Source organism: Porites lutea, chromosome 1 (assembly GCF_958299795.1).
Source record: "Porites lutea chromosome 1, jaPorLute2.1, whole genome shotgun sequence".
In the NCBI taxonomy this organism is placed as follows: Eukaryota; Metazoa; Cnidaria; class Anthozoa; order Scleractinia; family Poritidae; genus Porites; species Porites lutea.
Window position 1 is genome coordinate 19,945,351 of NC_133201.1, and position 21,307 is coordinate 19,966,657.

At 41.2% G+C, this 21,307-nt stretch overlaps 1 protein-coding gene across 1 annotated transcript in view; it reads left to right on the forward strand.

Moving 5' to 3' along the window:
- The first annotated feature begins 215 nt into the window (after window positions 1–215).
- Window positions 216–21,307, forward strand: part of LOC140946339 (forkhead-associated domain-containing protein 1-like) — a 62,603-nt gene continuing 41,511 nt past the window's right edge. Inside the window, exons 1-9 of the mRNA XM_073395441.1 lie at window positions 216–569; window positions 8,517–8,682; window positions 8,951–9,225; window positions 10,359–10,473; window positions 12,435–12,490; window positions 13,464–13,609; window positions 15,372–15,570; window positions 18,416–18,697; window positions 20,618–20,695. Of these exons, the coding sequence (XP_073251542.1) occupies window positions 465–569; window positions 8,517–8,682; window positions 8,951–9,225; window positions 10,359–10,473; window positions 12,435–12,490; window positions 13,464–13,609; window positions 15,372–15,570; window positions 18,416–18,697; window positions 20,618–20,695 (1,422 nt within the window). The 5' untranslated portion in view covers window positions 216–464. The remainder of the gene's footprint in view (window positions 570–8,516; window positions 8,683–8,950; window positions 9,226–10,358; window positions 10,474–12,434; window positions 12,491–13,463; window positions 13,610–15,371; window positions 15,571–18,415; window positions 18,698–20,617; window positions 20,696–21,307) is intronic.

Consider the following 21,307-nt stretch of genomic DNA (forward strand, 5'->3'; position numbering starts at 1 on the left):
ACTAGTGCCAGAGTTCATGTAAATTTATACCTTGATTTTATTAGGACCTACCCCCAAAAGTGATTGACTTGCTGCAAGAAGGAAAATTCGGGTTATGACGAAATAATACTCGCTGTAGGAAAGTGAAAGTTAATAGCTAACCAAAATAGTAGTTAACTGATTAAGTTGTAGACAGTTTTTAAGTGTACATTTGGCCGAAAAAACAGTTGTTAAATGAGAATTGGGTTACCCCCATTAGTCTCGATTAATTGCCTCGATTATGTTCGCGCGATTTTAATTTTTTTTCACCGAGTGAGACTGGGTCGAGAAAACCACAGTGGCCATAGCAACCGCCGAACGCGAACATTGCCGTCCATTTTGAAATGCTATCAAGAACGATCGAATGTTTATAATCGTTCTGAATCTAATTTTATTACAATCAAGGAAGTATTTTAGCGGTATATGATGAGATTTTTAGTGCTTCAATGAAAGCGTGTCTTCGTTCACGAGATGGAAGCTGTCTACACCAACTCCGGCACCCAATCACAACAATAGGATGTGAAGGCAGCGCTAGCGATGTGATTATTCAGGTTAGTAACGATTAGCTAAATAATTATTATGATCTCTGTTAGTTTTTCAAAATTAGAATAATGTCGAGACATACCGATAGAGCAGTGATAACTTCTAAGGAACTACAACCGTCTTATTTATTGACTGAATCTGTCAGTATACTTAGGAAAAGTTTCGAAAAAGTAAGCTTCGTTTTCTTCGCTCTTGAATCTACACAGGTCCCTGAGTCGCAATTTTAAGCTGCTAATTAACTTAGTTAAACAGATATCAGGTTCGAAATTGTCTTCAAACAAACTTCTATGGTAATTTTTTTTCAATAGCTGTGAACCACCTCGATATAGGTGTATGTGTTAAATTTTCTTCAGGGTCTTTGATCACATTGAATAGTTGCAACTGGTTGCTCCGATTGTTGTTGAAATACGCCTCGGATACTAATTACACACGATTGGAAACACCACTTAAATCTTCAATATCAATTCAAAGTACAGTAGTTCTTTCAAGAGCTCTCATTAAAGATGGCAAGAATTTTCAACTTCAATTCAATTTATTTATTTCCCACTTCAAAATCTAACCAACCTAATCCTAACTTGACCAGTTATTTAGTTTACATCACATCGGTGAAACCTTGATATGGACACCAAAGGAATAGAGTCTAGTGTCATATTACAGAGGTTGGAATTTTTCATTGCACATAAAATCTATTCTCAGGTTAAACTAAAGAATTTTCTCTGTATGCTAATTGCATGGTTAGGGTCAGGTAACATTGAAAAATTCTTAATAAAACTACAGTGTTTACTATAAAAAACCAGGTTTCACCTAATAATAATAATGATACTTTTTTTCGAGGGTAGCATTTAATATCTCTTGATAATCTACACATGGCCCTCAGAAAAAAAAAAATGCAATAATCAATCAAGAAGCTATGATTCATAGGTGAAAATTTTAAGATAAACAAACTAAGGAATTGCTAAGGATTGTCCATTACAATTTGCAAACTTCAATTCGTTTAAGTTTACTTTTGAAAGACGTCAAGGTAGAGTCTTTCGACTGCTTGGGAAGTCTTTTCCACAAGCTTGCAGCACTGAACACAAATGACCGCTGTCCGATGACTGTTTAATTCTGGGCACCTTTAAATTTCTTTTGCACTGAATCTTAAAAGTGTCTCTGCCATGTAGCAAGGCAGCAGACCATTTAATGCCTTAAAAATCATCTTTGCCTAAAGTTTTGTCACTCACTGTTGAAATGAGAGAATGTTAAGATCGCTAAGTAGACAAAAACAACAACCAGGGTTTGCAAATTTTATTGATGAGTAAGGTCAGTTTGACTTCTGCTTCACAAATTTTGGAGTCATTTTGGAATATTTGGAGTCAAGTATCAGACTTTCCAGTACGTGGTCCTGGCATGTATACACTATCGTGAGGGATACACGAAGTAGCTGTGACAGTCCGCTGACCTGGAAAGCTCAAATCCTTGATGGCGGTCATCGAGTTAACTAATTTACCCTCTTCCTCTTTTGTCGTGCAGTATAATTCTTTAATTTCGATGACAATAATTAAGGTTTTATACGTTTACAATTGACGTAAATTGTAATTGTTGCTAAAAAGGTAAGGACAAAACTGTGTTTGTTACCGAAAATTTCTGGAGTCGAAGTGGCTCCCTGTTTGTTACCGAAAATTTTTGGAGTCGAAGTGACTCCCTCCGTAACTTCAGTGGAGTCATCTGAATAATTTTGGCGTAAAATACGCCAAATTTGGCGTATTTGCAAACCCTGACAACAATAATATTAATAATCTGTAATGAGGGTGCATTACTCACAAAAGGATTGTTGTGAGATAAGGAAATAAATATGAAAATCAGGAATGTCCATATACCCATCATGGCACAAAAGGAGGGGGACAATTCCGCAATTGTGATGAGTGCCAAGCGTGCATTGTTGTATTTGTCATTGACATTATAAAGATTAGGGTTATGTATTAAATGTGTCAACATGAATATGTAATAAGCAGGGTATTTAAGTTACTTCTTGTCTTATTAAAGAGAGCTTATTTCCCATGTATCGCTGTCTCTCACAAGTGTTTCATGATGTCAGGAATATTGTAGCGAACCTACGTGTTTTATTTTTTACTTGCGATGCTGGGAGGCAATTTAGGGGCTGGTGCATTGCCGAATTCGTCTGCAGATACGTCGAATGTTAGAGGTGCTTTGTTTGCTTTACCACCGCCTCCACCGCTTGATATTCATGATTCAAACACAGCAGAAAAGTGGAAGGAGTTTGAGCTGAAGCTTGGAAGAATTTACTCAATTGCCATGAAGTTGCATCAGGAACCCGAAGCAGTACAAGTTGCAACATTGCTTTCCGTAGTCGGAGCTGAAGTGTGGAAAGTTTTCACCATGTTTACGGATTGGGCGAGCGACACCTACCAAAACAAGATTCAGCCTGTGTTGCAAAAGTTTGCAGTACTATCAGCCACTTAAAAATGTGCCTTTTGAAAGATATAAGTTTTATTCTAGAATGCAAGAATCGGGAGAGTCTTAGGATCACTATCAGACAGCTCTTCGACAGTTAGTTGAAAGGTGCGAGTTCGAATCGATTACCCCCAATCAGATTTTACATGACAAGCTCGTGTTTGGAATATTTCGCGATTCAAAGGTTTGTGAGAGGCTTCTCTATGACAAGAATTTGTCGTTGGAGGAAACTGATGAGATTTGTCGTTCTCACATGACCATGCTACAGCAGATGAGGGTTATTGTCGGCGATGCCGGTTTAAGCGTTGCAGATGCCGGAAACGTGAATGCTGTGTCTAAAAAGCCTAAAAGAGGGAAACGTATGTGCAGTCGTGGCTCAAGAAATGCTAACACGTAGGGAAATAGTTGTGAATTTTGCGGACATGAGCATGACTTAGCAAAGCGTGAGGACTGTCCAGCTTTTGGAAGGAGCTGCAATAAGTGTGACAAGAAAAATCATTTCGCGAACGTATGTTTTGGAAGTGCACCAAAGCCCACGACTCGCATGCATCCTGTGAGTTGTTTTGAAGATGAGCTTTCGGACGAAGTTTTTGGAGTGGAAGAAATTTCGGCTGTAACGTTGGATGATTCTCAACTGGTAACGCTGAAGTTGGAATCTGGAAATTATCTTCGTTTTCAGCCCGATACCGGAGCTCAGAGCAATGTTGTCCCTTTGCATCTATACAAGAAAGCCACTAAGGATGTTGATTTGTGCAATGTGACCCCTGTCAATACGGCAATCATTTCGTATGGTGGTACTTCAATTCCTATCCTCTGGAAAGTTCATTTGCGTGTATGGCGTGGACATTTCAGATGCCTGCTTGACTGCAATTTGGTTGACAGCAAGAAAGTCAGACCTATTCTTAGCAGGAAAGCGTGCCTGGGAATGAACATTATCCAGTATCTAGACAATGACCAGTTAAACTGACCGCAGGAGTTCGATGGTGAAGTTTATACACTAGATGTTCCGGCCAGTTCCCCGGCCTCCGCTGACCAGCTGATTAAGAGCTTTCCTCGTGTCTTTGCTGATAGCAGGGGTGCACTTGCGGGTGAATACCACATGGTGCTGGATGAGTCAGCTAGCCCAGTTCAACATCATCCTCGCAGAGTTCCAGTTGTGATCCGTGAATGTCTTAGAGAGACCCTGGAAGATTTAGAGAAGCGTGAAATTAATGCTCGAGTGACAACACTCACCCCTTAGATCAGCTCAATAGTTGTCGTACCAAAGAAGAATGGCAAATTACGCATATGTTTGGATCCAATGGATCTTAATCATGCTTTGCAGCAGGAAAACTATCCTATGCCTACAATTGAGGAAAGCTTCCCATCTTCACGGAGCTTAAGTTTTCACGTCGCTTGATGTCTCCAACGAGTTCTGGCACGTTGTTCTTGATGAGGAGTCTTCGTTTTGTACTACTTTTAATACACCGTTTGGGAGATACCGCTGGAAAAGGATGCCGGTCGGGATCAGATCTGCACCTGAAGTGTTTCAGCGTAAAATGCATGAGTTGATTGAAGGGTTGAGGGGTGTTGAGGTCATCGTGGATGATTTTGTTGTTGTCGGTTATGGTGAATCGTAGCAGTCTGCAATTAAGGACCATGACAGGAATCTTCTATCATTTCTTCAGAGATGTGATGAGCGCGGAGTTCATTTAAACAGTGACAAGTTGCAGCTTAGAATAAAAGAAGTCCCTTTTATTGGTCATGTGGCCACCGGTGAATGTCTTCGCCCAGATCCATCTAAAGTTCGGGCAATTCGCGAGATGCCCCCACCAGAAAATGTAGCTGGCATTCAGCGAATCCTTGGTATGTCTCAGTACCTTAGTAAGTTTCTGCCGCGTTTGTCTGATATTACAAAGCCACTGAGAAACCTCACCCACCAAGATGCTGAGTGGATCTGGGATGAGCTGCAACAGAGTGCGTTTGAGTGCCTCAAACAAGCAGTTTCCGCTACGCCTCTGCTGCGTTATTACAATCTGAAAGAAGATGTTACCATTCAATGTGACGCATCTCAGCGTGGCCTTGGTGTGGCGTTACTACAAGGTGGGCAGCCTGTGGCATATGCATTGTGCACGTTGACTGATAAGGAAGTAAATTACGCCCAGATAGAGAAGGAGTTGTTGGTGATTGTCTTCGCGTGTGAGAAGTTTGATGCATACATTTATGGCTGTGATTGTGTTTGAGTGCAGACAGATCACAATCCCCTCAAGTCCATTTTCCGGAAAGAACTTTGTACAACCCCAAAGCGTCTTCAGAGGATGCTGTTCGGGCTGCAAAAGTACAGTCTGGATGTCACTTACCTGAAAGGAGAGAAGATGTTGGTTGCGGACACTTTAAGCTGTGCCTATTTGCCTGAAGTCAATTCCTGTATCTTTTTTTCGGGAGCTGGAAGAGGTTGACCACAGAGCTAACTTAACTGTAAGTGACGAGCGTTGGCAACAGTTAACCCATGTTTCGGCTGATGATCCAGTTCTGAAGCAGTTCCACACTGTCATTCAATGTGGCTGGCCTGAGAGAAAGTCTGATGTTCCTATGTGTCTTCGACCCTATTTTGATCTGCGTGAGGAGCTGGTTGTTCAAGATAACTTAATTTTTTAAGGACCCGCGTTTGGTTGTTCCAGGTTGTATGCGCAAGGAACTAAAGTCGCTGGCTCATGCGACCCATATTGAGGGTTGTTTGTGGCAGGTTTGAGAATACCTCTTTTGGCCTATGATGGCGTCCGATGTCAAAGATTATGTTTCCAAGTGTGACATCTGTTTGGCTCATCGTACGCCCCAACCTAAGGAACCGCTTCTTCAACACAAAATAGTTCCAAGACCATGGGCCAAGTTAGCCGCTGACCTGTGTGAACCACATGGGCGTACTCTTTTAGTTGTTTCTGATTACTTTAGCAACTACATCGAAGTGGCGCATCTTTGCTCTACCACAATGCAAGCTGTTGTTCATGAGTTGAAGACTATGTTTGCGCGTTTTGGGATTCCTGAGATCCTGGTTACAGATAATGGGCCGCAGTTTTCTTCTAATGAGTTTCAAGTGTTCGCAAAGAGTTGGTCTTTCAATCATGTCATTACAATCGCCTCGCCATCCTCAGTCAAATGGCAAGGCTGAGAATTCTTTGCGGACAGTGAAACGTCTGTTTGAGAAATGCAAAGAAACCAGTGTGTCAGAATGTCAAGCTCTACTTGACTTTCAAAATACACCTCCTGAGGGAATAGATACCAGTCCTGCGCAGCACCTGATGAGTCGTCGATGTCGTACACTTCTGCCAATGTCAGAGTCTCTTTTAAGACCAAGTTATCCACTACAGGGTGATGTGCGTGCGTTGGCCGTAAGGAAATGGCACCAAAAGAATTATTATGATCGGCAGGTGAAGCCTTTAAAGTTCATCAACCTTGGTGAGTCTGTGCGTGTGAGGCTTCCTTGTGAGAAAGTTTGGTCACCTGCCGAGTGCATGGGTTTTGCTGGTCCGCGCAGTTACCTGTTAAAGACTGGTGATGCTGTTTACCATCGTAACCACCGTGCCATTTGACTTGCTGAGCACAGGAGAACCTCCAGCCTGTTACTGATCAGTTTGATTCGCCTGTTACCCCTCAGTCCAGTCACAGTAACGCAGAATCCCCTGGAGGAAATTTGCCTCTGCCTGATGTACCTGAGTCATGTGTGCCCTCTGTTCCTGAGTCAGTGCCAACATCAAACAAGGTCGACAGGAAACTCCATCTCCTGTGCTGTCTTCTGTGCCGCCAACTAATCTTCGATGATCGCAGAGAGAAAGAAGGCCCCCGAAAAGATTTCAGACTTTGTTGTAAACTAACGAAAAGATTTCAAGACTTTGTAGTGTTTTGGTATACAAGTTTAAGAGCGATAAATTGAGCTGTTTGTTTATGTATTCTATTCGCGTTATTCTCTTTTGTAAGAGGGGAGGTGTGACATTAGTGCCAAGCATGCATTGTTGTATTTATTATTAAGATTAGGGTTATGTAAGGTGTCAACGTAAATATTTAATAAGTAGGATATTTAAGTTACTTCTTAATGTCTTATTAAAGAGAGCTTATTTCCCTCATATCGCTGTCTCTCACAAGTGTTTCAGCAATACCATTAAAAAAATGGCAAATACTGAAATGCCATGTCGAAAGGAATCAACGAAATGCCAATACCGCATTATGATTGGTTACGCTTACTTAAAGTAGTGTCCATCTCATGTGTTTGTTTATCTCAAGCATGTATGTACCAGCAATCAGCCGTTGCAAGAAAACAGGAGAAGACCTCGAAGTGATTGGCATAACAATCAAAAGCCCAGTCACTGGATGCGCTACCAATTTCATCATAGATTAACTGTCAGAAATTGTGTAGTTATTATTTAGCATTAAGTCTAAAGTCTTAAAATATTGACCAGCATTGGACATAAAAATCTGAATTACAGATCGAAATACCGCTTTAAAAAAAAGCTTTAAATACCAAAAACCTCCATGTCTCCCTCCAAAATGCCATGACAAAAACTTAACTTCTTTTGAAAGATGTAATCAATAAAATTCCCTGCATATTTACAGGGTTACAGTTAACATTTTAATGATAAGTATTGCTTAAGCTAGTTGCACTATTCAACATTTTGACAAATTGTGAAAGATATGTAGGTTAATTAAGCTATGCATTGTAATATCTAAGATTTTGGGGACAGGTAATTAAAGCTAGTTGGCCTAAAAGTTTAGTTTTTACATAGTGGATATGCTTGATCATAAAGTGTAACTTTAAGCAGAACTTTCTTATTCTTTTCATCAAATAAATTTTTAAAATAAATAGGAGCTACATTGTAGTAGTTTGGGCGGGGTAATGTTCAAACCTGGGTTAACTTGATACCCCAGGGTTAATTACTGCAAAAATTTGATTTTGAAAGTCAAAATAATTATCTGACAACAATTTTGAACAAAAGATAAAGGAACCCACTTGCAGATTAAAATTTTACCCCACATTAGTGCTAATTATTAATTATCAGCCTTCAAGCAACTCAGGGCCCTGGGGGCTATTAAACTGTGTGGTAGTTGAGTTGTCTGATTTAATACAAAATTAATATCCGCAATAGACAAATGTTTGTAGGGAGAGGTTACGCTGTATTAACTGGGCCTTTGAAGTTCAAACTTATTTTTGAATACATATTTTCTAGACTGATCTCCATACATTTTGTTAAAGAGTTAGTTGAGAGAATTTGATAAAGGATCAAAGCATTTCTCTTTTGTGATCATTTTACTAATTCTCATAACCTTCTCTTAATAATGCATTAATTTTGTTGATAAAAGATTGTTGTTGGTCACTCTTAGTTTTTATTTATTAATAAATAAAAATTATGTAATTTACAACTGATAATTTGTAACTTCCAGGTGCCCAGTTGCATGTATGGAAGGCAATGAAATTTACAATGTAGTTTACCTTTTTCCTTTATTTTTCCTTTATTTATTTATTTATATAGTGTTCTAACGTGGAGCGGCAGCATGCTGTTATAGAATACAATGAGGCAGAGGGTTGTTTTGTGGTTCAAGATCTAAACTCAGCTCATGGCACTTATGTAAATGATTGTCGTGTACAGAATGCAGCTGTGAGACTTGCCTCCGGTGATGTAATAAGGTTTGGATTTGGTATCCTTTTAAAAATGACAACAACAATAAAAGAAAGTCTGTGGTGAGTGTACATGTAGTCCTAATTAATGCCCCAATATGACTCGATCAGCTGTTGACAGTGACTGACGTTTGACAACCTTAAGTCATAGTCAGAGTCAAAGTGAGTTGTAATTCTTTTCAGTTGATGATATGTGATATTTTGCTCAAATTATATAGTCAAATGAATTTACAGTGCATACCTTGTATTTGATTACACAACTTCCTTAACATGCGTACAACTAAACAGGAAATGCAGGTTTTGAATTTCTTGTTGATTCATCCTCAACACTTCATTACCCATCCTTGGGTCTGTCTAAGCCATGGGAATCATACAGACTCCGTGTCCTGTCATCACCAATGGCAACATTACCATCAGGTGGAGTCACCTCCCTTCCTTATATCAACACTGTGACACCAGTGAGTACTGATGGTGTACCACTGTATACCACAAGCACTGAACCAGTCAGTTTGCCTGGGACTGGTGGCTCAGTATCAGAAGTAAGATGCCCATCTGATCCAAAGGTTAGTAAGTTTTTCTGAATGCCAGTGTGCAACGAAAGTCATGTCTTAAAACTTGGGGCTAGTGGATTTTGTGATTGGGGCTAGTGAATTCTGTTCTTAATTTGCCTGACAGGCAAGTGAAGATACATCCTCGGAGACCCAGGGGCAGATAAAGGGGGCAGGGTTGTCACTAAGATTTCAAGTTGCCGGGTAAATACAACCAGTAGGCGGGGAATCAAACGGCTAGGCATTTCTTGTGGTTCTATTTTTCTTCTATTTTCCAATAAAAGTAGCTGGGGGCCACTCTCTTAGTAGCCGGGGAAAATCCCCGGCCCCCGGCTCTTAATGACAACCCTGAGGGGGCGAGGGAAAGTCTAAACAATGTCTTACCAGACCAGTTCCAAACGGTCGCCGCGGTTCTGGCTTCTGATTGGTGCCAGAAAAACTTGTGCCATATTTTTCTGCCCGTTTAGACTTTCCTTCGTCCCCACTATCTGCCCCTGGGTCTCCGAGGATGGTGAAGACATTTGGTGAAATTGAAATTAAAAGATGCTGAGGTAGATTATTCAATCAGTGACAGGGGAGGCTTGAAAGAAGAAACCCAGTACTCCCATTAGGAGTGGAACCTATGACCTTGTGGTTATTAGTTCAGATGCTCTACTACTAAGCTACATGAGACTCTTGTGAGCTAAGGCTACTAAACCAGGTTCATGTGACAAACATTCCATACTGCGTGGACTAGAATGTTGATATGTGATAGAAATGTGATGGCAAATTTGAGGCCTGGTATTTATGGTACAGGTCAAAATTAAATTCAGGTAAAAGGTTGATTCTCAGTTTTCCTTGTCTCTTAACCCTAATTATTCACGCATTAGGGCTAGGAGACAAAGAAAACTGAGAACCAACCTAGGTAAAAATTATCCTGAATTTAATTTTGACCTATTTGTAACAAATATACATTCAAGAGGTGTTTATTTACTAAGTCACACAGGCAGCTCTGAAAAAAAATCTGAGTGCTCCCAAGGAGCAAGGAGTGGAAACTATGGTCTTCTGGTTACTAGACCATGCTCGATAAGGCCATTAAACTAGGTTCTCCCACAAGTCTTCTTTACTCTGTGACAGGATTTGCTTATTGTAGTGTGGTTGTTTTTCAGGCTAATGTTATGCCACACCCTCCTCTGAGATCTTGCCCAACAAGTGCTGGTGCTACCAGGACTCGACCCAGCTCTGCTGGCAGAGAAAGGATACCTGGTCCTCCTGTTGCTAGAGGTAACTATCATCAATTATCATCCAGCCTTTTCAGTTGGGATGCTGTGAATAATGATCTTATTCCATGCATTCCCGTCTGACATCGTGCTCGCAAGGTCTTCCCTGTTAATTCCGGAATTTCTTAAGATCATATCGGTGAATGAACACAGCCACTTAATTGGTTTCTGTAGAAGAAGGGATTGAATGATTGCCCCCTGCTAAAACTATAATGTACAATATTATATGATAGTGCAAAATACAGGGGGAAGGAGTAACTAAGAAAATGTTTAAGTGAAGTTGGGCAGCCAAAGAAGAATATTACATTTCTGTTAGCAAGAAATTTAACGAGATTAGTCCAAAAGTAAGAAATGAGAGGAAATAGCGTTTTCAGGAGTCAAATGTTCACCAAAAACGATACACTGCCCTGTATACTATTTAGGAATAGACTAATCAAGTTAGTCATTTTTGATTGAAAATGAATTTCTGAATATGACTGGACTTAAGTCTGGCCAGTCTGCAGTTCTGCTAGAGTTAAAGTTACAAAGATTTGTTTATTTTGGTTGCTTATTTACTTTATTTGCAGTGGGTTTTCATGGTTTTATTTAAGACCTTTTTTAAAATGAAATCCTTGCAGCAATTTTTTGGTAGCTTAATTACTACACGACTTAACCATATGAATGTGAGAATTTTAACAACAAGACAAAGCATGGAATAAGGACAATTACCTGTATGCAGTAGTAGTAGTAGTAGTAGTAGTAGTAGTAGTAGCAGTAGTAGTAGTAGTAGCAGTAGCAGTAGCAGTAGCAGTAGCAGTAGCAGTAGCAGTAGCAGTAGCAGTAGCAGTAGCAGTAGCAGTAGCAGTAGCAGTAGCAGTAGCAGTAGCAGTAGCAGTAGCAGTAGCAGTAGCAGTAGCAGTAGCAGTAGCAGTAGCAGTAGCAGTAGCAGTAGCAGTAGCAGTAGCAGTAGCAGTAGCAGTAGCAGTAGCAGTAGCAGTAGTAGTAGTAGTAGTAGTAGTAGTAGTAGTAGTAGTAGTAGTAGTAGTAGTAGTAGTAGTAGTAGTAGTAGTAGTAGTAGTAGTAGTAGTAGTAGTCCCCAGAGATTTAAATCAAACTTCTTATGTTTCTTTATAATTGCATGCTAACATTAAGGGCACTGCAAAATCTCTGCGTTACTTTCCTCTAAAGCATTCATAGGCGGGAGAGGACTGGGGTTAGGTTAGGGAGCCCAAAAGGATAGGTAGCAGGAGGGATATCAGTGGCGGGGGGGGGGGGGGGGTTAGTGAGCCAAGAAGGATAGGCTGCAGGAGGGATATGAGTGGGAGGGTAGGGAGCTCAGAAGGATAGGCTGCAGGAGGGATATGAGTGGAGGGGGGATAGGGAGCCCAGAAGGATAGGCTGCAGGAGGGATATGAGTGGGGGGAGTTCTAAAAGTGCTGGAAGTCAGAGCTTGCGTGTAATATTTTGCACTTTGAAAAAAGTCTAAAGGGAGGAAACCCCGGGGATGGTACTCCCTTTTAGAAGCCATATAGATATGTACTGCCTCAAAGGGTAGGGTTATTGGGCCTTTTCAGTCTCAACTGAAAAAGGGTATAGACTTTGCACATTTTGGTCTGGAACCAGGAATGGTTTTCAAGGGAAATACGGGAGTGTATAAACGTATTTGTCATTTTAATTCCATATGAACAAGAAAGCAGGATAACACGCGAATTTAAAATGGATTTTAAACAAATGTAAGTAATTTTAGGTCTGAAAACAGGTGTGGATAATGAAAGTTTTTGCCTGAAATAAGATCAGGATTTTTAGAACTGGGTGGCACATCCCCACCAAGATTTCCCAGAAATACCCAACTGGGGGAGGAAGGCAAGAAAAAAGGGGCAGGGCCCAGTAATGCAAGGTATGGGAGGTAGGAAGTTTAGCACCCCCTCCTGTCCCCCCTGATAATAATGCTGAGACTTTCATGTCAATTGTCTCCTGAATTTACAGGTGGATGGATTAATGGTCCAGTGCAGACAACAGGGAAGCAAAGCATTCAAGATGTGGTAAGCTTCTTTGAGCTACAGTGAAATTTGTTGTCTCAAAACCGTCTAGGGGAGTTGATGGTATGTAAGCCGGGGAGCCGAGCTCGGCTGGGTGTACTCCTTATGATAGCCTATACAGGGAGGCTCCGTGTGAAAGGGGTATCTTTTTCAGCCATCAGGTAAATGAAAGGGTAGGGATTTCGCTCGTTGACGTGTATTAAAGGGTAGAGAAATCTGTCATTTGGGTCTGTAAAAGGGCCCAAAAGATCTAACAGATGAATTTTATGTCTTTATAAAGTCGACAAAACGTTCTGTTGGGGATGCAGACTTCTAAACAAAATTTGTGAAAGGGGTACCATTTGTCAATAGGGTGTATACGAAAGGGGTACCTTTTTCGTTAAAAATGGTATATAAAACGCAAGGGGTTTGACCTCGAAGTGGAGCCTCCCCGTATAAACACTTGTTCAGTACACCCCCCCCCCCCCCCCCCCCTCCCGGAAGCAAAGTCCTTGTGTAGAGCTATGAGGTATTTGGAATGGTTTTTGGGGAGGGCACGGATGCTATAGAAATATCATGTTACCTGGTAGGCTTATTAATCGTTTAAAATTGTCTACAAAAGTATTTGTCATTGATTGCTTTGTTTCGACTGCATACTGCTGGTCAGGTGATGGTGTCAAGTAAGGACCATAATAATGTTAGTAATGTATTTCGTAATTGCTTCAGCTTGGTGCATTATGGAAGCCACAATGCATACTGAATATTTTTCAGGACAAAGGCTTAGCATGGACCCTTTTTTGACCTTGAAATTTATCCTTTTTTACATCGTATAGGGTTCTCCATTTTAGTGTAAAAAATTGAATCAATTTTGTCTGCTTACTTTTCCGACTAAATACCCGCATAAATTGTTGTGTCACAACTTTCCAAATCTTATCCTTATCTTGCCTATCTTGTGTCACAGTTTGTTTTGTTTTTGTTTCTATTTTATTTTCTCCAGGAGGAGCGTCTGTTACGCATGGGTGATGAACTCAGCCGACTAGCTTCATACGAAGCAGAGTGTCATCGTAAAGATGGCGTCATTGCAGCTCTGAGAGATGAGGTTGTTGATCTGAAAGGAGCTCTGCAGTCAAGTGGCAGTTTCAGGTACATTTGCTCTTGTTAATGTCCACTTAAGACAGCGGTTAGCTTGTTCCAGGCTCCGAGATGGTCGGGTTCGTGACAAAGCGCGAATGCGAAAATCAAACGGGAGGTAACCTTTTTCCAGATCATGCGCTCATCATTTTCGTGGGCCTTTCACTTACGCGTCATCCCTACCATCTGATAGTGCAATGATCTGAGAGCCTGGAACAGGCTAGACAGTGAGTGATCCGCCTTCATAAAGATTTTATTGCAATTTGTTCTGAATAACCTTTACAAATTTGTTGAAAACGTAGATCAGAAACCATGGTCGTGTAATCTTGTCGGGTTGAAAGTGGTTCTTTGCAGTCAATGAAGTAACTAACAACTGATACAACTTGGCAATGAAAAAGACCAAAAACAGCTAACGTCGCTTTTGTCGAATTGGTATCCGCATTTGACATTCAGTGACGCATACCTTAATGACGCATCTTTTGTTTCTAATTCTGGTGTCTCGTTCTAGTCACCAATAAAGTGACTGGTTTTGAGCAAAATACAAATTGCCTTTTGGAGTCCTTCTTTAAACATTTTACTTGTATTGAAACGCGGTTTCTATTATAACAGGAGACACTATTCCTACCACATTGACTGCCTGTGTACGGTCGCTAGATTCCAGAATTATTCTCTTTTTATTTTATTTAAGCCATGATTCGGCAAAAAATGGTTAATTCTGAGGTCACTAACAAAGCAACATGAAACTCCTCAGTCCTGAAAATTCTTGCTCAAAACCAGTCACTTTTTAATGGAAATGAATCGGGTTATTGCGGTCTCGCTTAGGGTTGGAAATTGCAGATTTCAGCTTTCACGTAGGGTGCGAAAGACGGAAAGAATGACATTTAATATTCATTCTTGTAAAGGTGTCGCTCAGGTTGGTGAGCAAAGAAACATCTGCATAAAAAATCTAAAACTCCGTCAGACTGTGTTGGATCGAGTATGGTCTTCTTTAGGGATCTAACAATGCATAAGCCACTTTAAAGGAGCTGCGCCACAAAATTTATGAAAATTCAAACAGTACGAAATGCCACCAAATTGAGTGAAACATTAAAGATAACCCCTCAAAACATTAAAAGAAGATACAAGTAACAAGGCGAATGTAAAAGAAGGCTCGGATGGACAAAGTTTAAGAAGATTGAAACGGATTGCAGTTCTGGGTTTTGAAAACTTATTAGCCTTACAGTTATTTAAAGTTGTTTGCAACGTTTGATATAATGCTTAGAAGGCATCATGTTTGACAAGAAATTGTAAGTTTGTCATTGACAAGTGATTTCTTTGCTAACGTTAAGTTTCATAGCACATTAACACAATGAACTAGAGCCTCCTCTCCTTTAGAAAACCCAGTGAAAAAAAAAACAACAAAACAACAACTCGTCAGGTTATCAAACTTTTTGGTACGTTTGTAGCCGCCCACGGCTTACTGCACGACAACAACGTGACATTCTCTAATGCAAGGTTTTATGGGGTGTTAACCCGTAAGCTGAACATTCGTTAAGGAATTCTACTCTTGGTAAAGTGACCTGCATTTGGCATATTGAACAATTTGGAAAAATCCGGTGACAATTCGATGTTTGAAAGGATGCGAAATTCGTCTTATTGGTAACTCTTTGCTACTGTCGCTTTTGTGATTGCTAAGCGATTGCAAAGCCGCTTGTGATCACTTTAAACGATCAAAAAGCTGTTTGAAATCATTTCACGAACATTATGTGTTGTTTTCTATTTTTACTGTTATCAGAGCTGGAGGAGAGGATTCAGCGTTTTCTAATGCAAGCATAATTCATCAGCTTCGTGATCAAGTATCGCAGTTGCAAGCGATTGTACAAGAGAGGGAAGAAAACGAGAAGGCAGCAGCGCAGAAACTAGCGATGTACCAGAATCAACTGCACGCCAAAAACAATGAAGTTGCTACTTTAAAGGACCAATTGCAGGCACAGGTTTGTCCTAAATATTGCCAGTGGAGATACTCTCCATGATGCCTATACGGGGAGGTCCCGCCCAAAAGGGGTACCTTTTTCAGGCTTCGGGTATATGTACAGGGTAAGGATTTCGTGAATTGAAGTATATGAAAAGGTAGGCAAAATCGTCTCTTTTATAGGTGTTCAGAAGGGGCTTTAACTTGAATATTTCGAGCCGATGCATCTTACGGCCGTATCAATTTAATTTATTAAACGCTACGCAAGAAGACTAACTGGTAGTAGGTATGAGCAGAAACTCATAAGGGGTTGAACCCCTTATGAGTTTCTGGTATGAGATAGGGGTACCATTTGTCAATGGAAGGTATACGAAAAGGACTACCTTTTCTGTCAAAAATGGTATATTAAAAGGTAATAGTTTGAATCGAAGGCCTTTACTGACCTATGAAACGTTGTTGAATCCTGATTATATGAGCTTTGCTTCTACAATTGTGAAAAGGGTTTTGAGGGTGTTTTAACTAGCCGGCCGTAAGCAAGATTATATCTGTTATTATGATTAATAAACATCGTACTTGTTCTCAATGAGGGATGACAAAAGCACGGTGGAAGAGTATTGATTATAGCCGAAGTGTGATGAAACAGGGAACGATTACAAGCAGAATATTTTCAATCTGCGTGTTGCTTCATGTGCTTCAAGCGCTGGCAACCGGAATTTTACTTTATTTACTATTAAAAACTACACAGAAAGTAGGCTTACTGTAGTAAATTTAAGGGGAGAATTTTTCAAAGCTTTTTTTTTCAATGAAGTAGGAAGGATTAGCACAGTTGGTTAGTACGCGGCCTTCTGGCCGGGAGGTCCTGAGTGCGATTCCCAGGTGTGACCTCAAATCCTTCTTTTGACTTCTTCCCTTTCCGTGTAGCTTTAAGTAGCTTTAAATACGCGTAAAACGGAGCACTGATGGAGAGAGGGCGGATAAAACGAGCGCACCGTCGTCCTCAGGTTTGTTAGGGTGGATTTCCATTGTCGCGAAATTTTTATCGTGCGAACGCGCGTAAATAAAATAGAGACAATAGGGCCATTTATACGAGAGAAAATAAGCCGCGGCTTACTCTGGTCGCGGCTTACATAAGAGGCAAAAGGAACCATTTATACGAGTGCGGCTAACATAAGACGCGAACTGCTGGTATAAATGGTTCACGGCTTAGTCCGCGGCCAGACCAGTCCAGTGATGACGTAGTTTGTTTTGGTGCGAGCGAGCGAGCAAAAAAGCGAAACGACTGCCTTTGGTCAGGAAAATCGCCATATTTTACACTGTCGTTTTTCTTTTCAAATTAACATTTCGGTCAAGTTTAGAGTTAGGCTGTTGAGAAACTTGTGCGGAAACCTCATCGAAAAGTTCGTCAGCGATCAGTCAGTTGAGTGGATTAAAAGTGATATTCTGGCGATGGATGAGGTGGAGAAAATGGACGATATTTCCGGCTCTCTCGTGAAGCAGGTCATTTTCCCGCCAATGCAGTGCGCATCTCTCGGCCACGAAGGTCTGGTATATAACTGAAAACAGAGCATGCGCGAGCATGTGCAGTTATCGTTCACAGCTTCAGCAATCCGCGAAAACGTATGAGTGCATTTATACGAACACTTTCACGTCTAAGTTAAGCCGCAGCTTGGATAAGCCCAGCCCAAAACTCCACGGCCGGGATAAGCCGCGGCTTGAGCTAGCCGTGGGCTGAATAAGCCGTGAACATAGATTTTGTACCATTTATACGGGGTGTTCGCGTCTTATGTAAGCTGCGGCCAGAGTAAGCCGCGGCTTATTATCTCTCGTATAAAAGGCCCCAATGTGTGGAAGGTCACGCCTAAACGTAAACGTTGATCCTTGCTCAACTTTCACGTTTACGCGTGGCCTTTCATACTTTAGGGCCGTTTATACGAGAGAAAACAAACCGCGGCTTACTCTGGCCCCTGGTTAAATAAGCCGTGAACACCCCGTATAAATGGTACAAAATCTATGTTCACGGCTTATTCAACCCACGGCTACTTCAAGCCGCGTCTTATCCTGGCCGAGGAGTTTTGGGTTGGGCTTATCCAAGCCGCGGCGTAAAACGTTGTCCGCGGCATGCTGTCCCCAAATGTTGCGCATGCTCTGTTTTCAATTATATCCCAGACCTTCACGGCTGAGAGACGCGCGCTGCAGTGGCGGGAAAGTGACCTGCTGTACGAGAAAACTCAAAATTTTGTCTAAACAACACCTCATCCATATGCATCCCTGGAACATCTCTTTCAAACGACTTGTTTGATCGCTGACGAACTTTTCGTCGAGGTTTCCGACAAGTTTCGCAACAGCGCAACGCTAATCTTGAGCGAAAAGTTAATTTGCAAGAAAAAAAAATTACGCTAGGCACCACAACAAACTACGTCATCATTGGACCGGTCTGGCCGCGAACTAAGCCGTGAACCATTTATACCAGCAGTTCGCGTGTTATGTAAGCCGTACTCGTATAAATGGTTCCTTTCGCAGCTTATGTAAGCCTCGGCTCGAGTAAGCCGCGACTTATTTTGTCTCGTATAAACGGCCCCATATAATGTCTTTATTTCATTTACGCGCGTAAATTTTACGTCCGTTCACACGGAAACATTACGCGACAGCGGAAATCAACCCTTAGTCAGATGACTATTTCGAGCTACCGACGTAAAATAAGGACTCTTTACCTTTACCTGTTACTGTTTATTGGGGCGCTTGTTTATGTATTTTGATTTCCTGAAGCAAGTTTTCCTCGACAACTTGGAAAACGTTCTATTTTAAATCTGATAGAGTTTCACTGTAAAAGCTTATGGAAGTGGGATATTTTTGGTTATTATTCACAGCCTAAGGCTTCCGCTTGGGTTAAAACGGACCCAAACGAAACCACAAACAAGATCGCATCATTACGCACTGACATCGCTGAGAAGGAGCGAAGAATTGCTCAACTATCCAACGAAAAGGAAAAGCTAAACAAGCAAAAAATGCAGTCCACGACACTGCTGAACGGGTTACAGAGAGAAAACTCTGCAAAGGACGCCTTAGTGCATCAGGCGAAGAGAGAGATTGAAAAACTTAAGAAGGAACTACGTGAAAAGGATTCAACAATTTCCACCATGTCGACGAAGGTTAGATATAATACACGAAACTAATTCCCTTAACCTCAAAGATAATTTTAATCGTAGCCTGCGAGTACAGCTGTCTCTCAACACTTCCCATTCGTTGTGAAGTTTCGAGAGGCGCCCTCAGCTACGTGGAGAAGCCACTAGCAAGCTCTCCATTTCTGGAGGGAACAAAGCCAGCCTCGAGGGACTCGCGACTCCACCAAGTGGCTATGGAGAGCTTGTTCGCAGGCTACGACGGGAGGCGATTACTTTTTCCGCGTTACACGTTCGGCTGTATCGAGGGTTCCCAATAGGTTTTTCGGGATCCGGGATCCGGGATTTTCCCTTTTTGAATCTCGGGATCCGGGATTTTCCTTATTTGTGGCCGGGATTCGGAATTATGGGGCTGAGATGTGCACGGGATGCTAGTCTCCCTCTCAGCCATTTTAGTGTCGTCACGCAACGCTCCTAGTGTAGGCAAAAATCCTTTCTCAGGTTAAACCATAAAAGTTAATGCAAAGATATGTGGTGATTTGAGTTCGAATAGACGCCTTCAAACTGCCAACAGTTGTCTTATATGAAACTTTATAAAAACAGCATGCGGGCAAGCTTTCCATTTTGTGTGGCGAGCGAGCACGTGTGAGGAAGAGGAAAGTAAAGCCCTCGTTTCTTTCTTCAACCTACTCTTTCGTGTCTCCTGTCGTATGTCGCTTGCATGTGGCTTCAAACAATGTAGCTCGACTGAAAAGCTTGCTCGCATGTAGAGTAACACAGAAGAGCCACTTGTACAATCAGTCGACTACATATTAGGGAGTTTCAGTGGAGACGTTTTGAGCGACGCACGTCAATCGGAAGTCAGGTCGTTTCCTTGTTAATGCCCTGACGCCACCAGATTTGTATTGCTAAGTGTTTTAACTCTTATAGAGACAACTGGCCCTAAAATTTGGGCGAGGCCACTAGCCAAAAGGCAAAAACGCTACTTCCAGTTGACGTGCATCGTTTCAAAATTTCTTTTTTTAAGAGCTTAAAGCAACTACGACGGCGACGGCCACGAAAAACATCACTTAAAAAGTGCGTGGCTTTAAACTTTATCGCGCTTATTCCATCTCGTTCAATTCGTCAAATATTGGCAAATTTTCCAAGAGTTGAACTCTAAAAGACTGTATCGAAGTTCAGAGAAAGAAAAAGAAGGTCGTTGTCTTGTGTTCACGTCCTCCACAAAACGTGAAATCAGGAAGTTTCACGTCGTAGTCGTGCAGTGACGGCAAAGAAATGTACAAAAAAGCGTGATGCACGCGTAGAGTTGTTGTTTTGTCAATCTAAACCTATTGCTTTTTTTATTGTTCTCGTTGACGTCGCCGCGTCGTTGCTTAATCTCCCTTATATTTTACTAAAAACGACAACGTTCAAAGTGCCCAATCTCCTTTTAACATCCTGTAAAGTATTTTTCACTTAAGGGTTATTCAGGGGCACCCAACGACGGTTTGCTCCTAAATACATTGAAAACACTCTTTAGGCTATCCAGAGTACTTTAAGATATCTGGAAAAGCATTCTAAGCGGCGTTGTAAAATTTGTATCTGTTCGGTCATCCTAAGGAAACTTGAGTCTTTTCGAAATTACAAGGGCTTCAGTATTATTTTCCCGAAAATTTTAGATGAAATTTGACGTATTACGAAAGTGAGACACCTAAGTTGGGAAGTAAAATGCGAAAATTAATCGTCAGAAAATCGTAGGGAATTTATTAGATAAGCTTCGAAAATTGTTCATGAATGGAACGGTCATCTAGAAATTTTTAGCCGTCGTCGAGTGACTGATAGAAAATTCTAGGGAATAGTTGCTTTTCCGAACAGATATTTTAAAGAAAACAGTCGTTGGGTGTCCCTGGGTTAATAAATATGTACAAACTGTATGTAACGTTCAAGCTTTCTTTCTCTTATTTTCAGCTGGGAAGGCAGAAGGCCGCTAAAGAAGTGGAGAAAGAGGCACAAAAATTAGAACAAGAGCTTTATGCAACAAAAGGGGTAAGAATTGAGTGATCTGTTATAAAGGTCTTCCCATCTGAATCACCACCTTTTTTATTTTAGAGTTCTAGGTTTAACACCTTGTAATCGATCTGATAATTAGTAAACAGCCAGTACATAGGTACAGTTTCCGTCGTGTTTCATTTTCCATTATGTGGAATAATGGTTAAAAGGGCCTGTTTACATGGAGGTGGGGGACCCTAGGCAGGTGAGGTAACCCGTCTGTCCATATAATCTCGCATTTTAATTTGATCACGTTTACATGATGGGTGGGGTGACCCGCCACATGTTACCACACCTACCTGGGGTCCCCCACCTCCATGTAAACAGGCCCTAAATCATGTGCTTCTCTTCAATGAAAATTGCGCCCGCAGTAACATATTAAATTCACTTTTCAAACGCTACCAAGGACCTTTCATTTGGTCAAAAGTCAGTAGTGAGCTCAGAAACTTGACAAGCCTTATAACATTCAAGAAACATATACGCGGTGTGGACCTTTCTAGGAATAATAGTAACTGCTGTGACTTGTGTAAATTCTGAGTCATCTACATTTGTATATAGTTTTAGGGTTTAGGTAAGATCATTAATTTAAAAGTCATGTAACAGATTAGT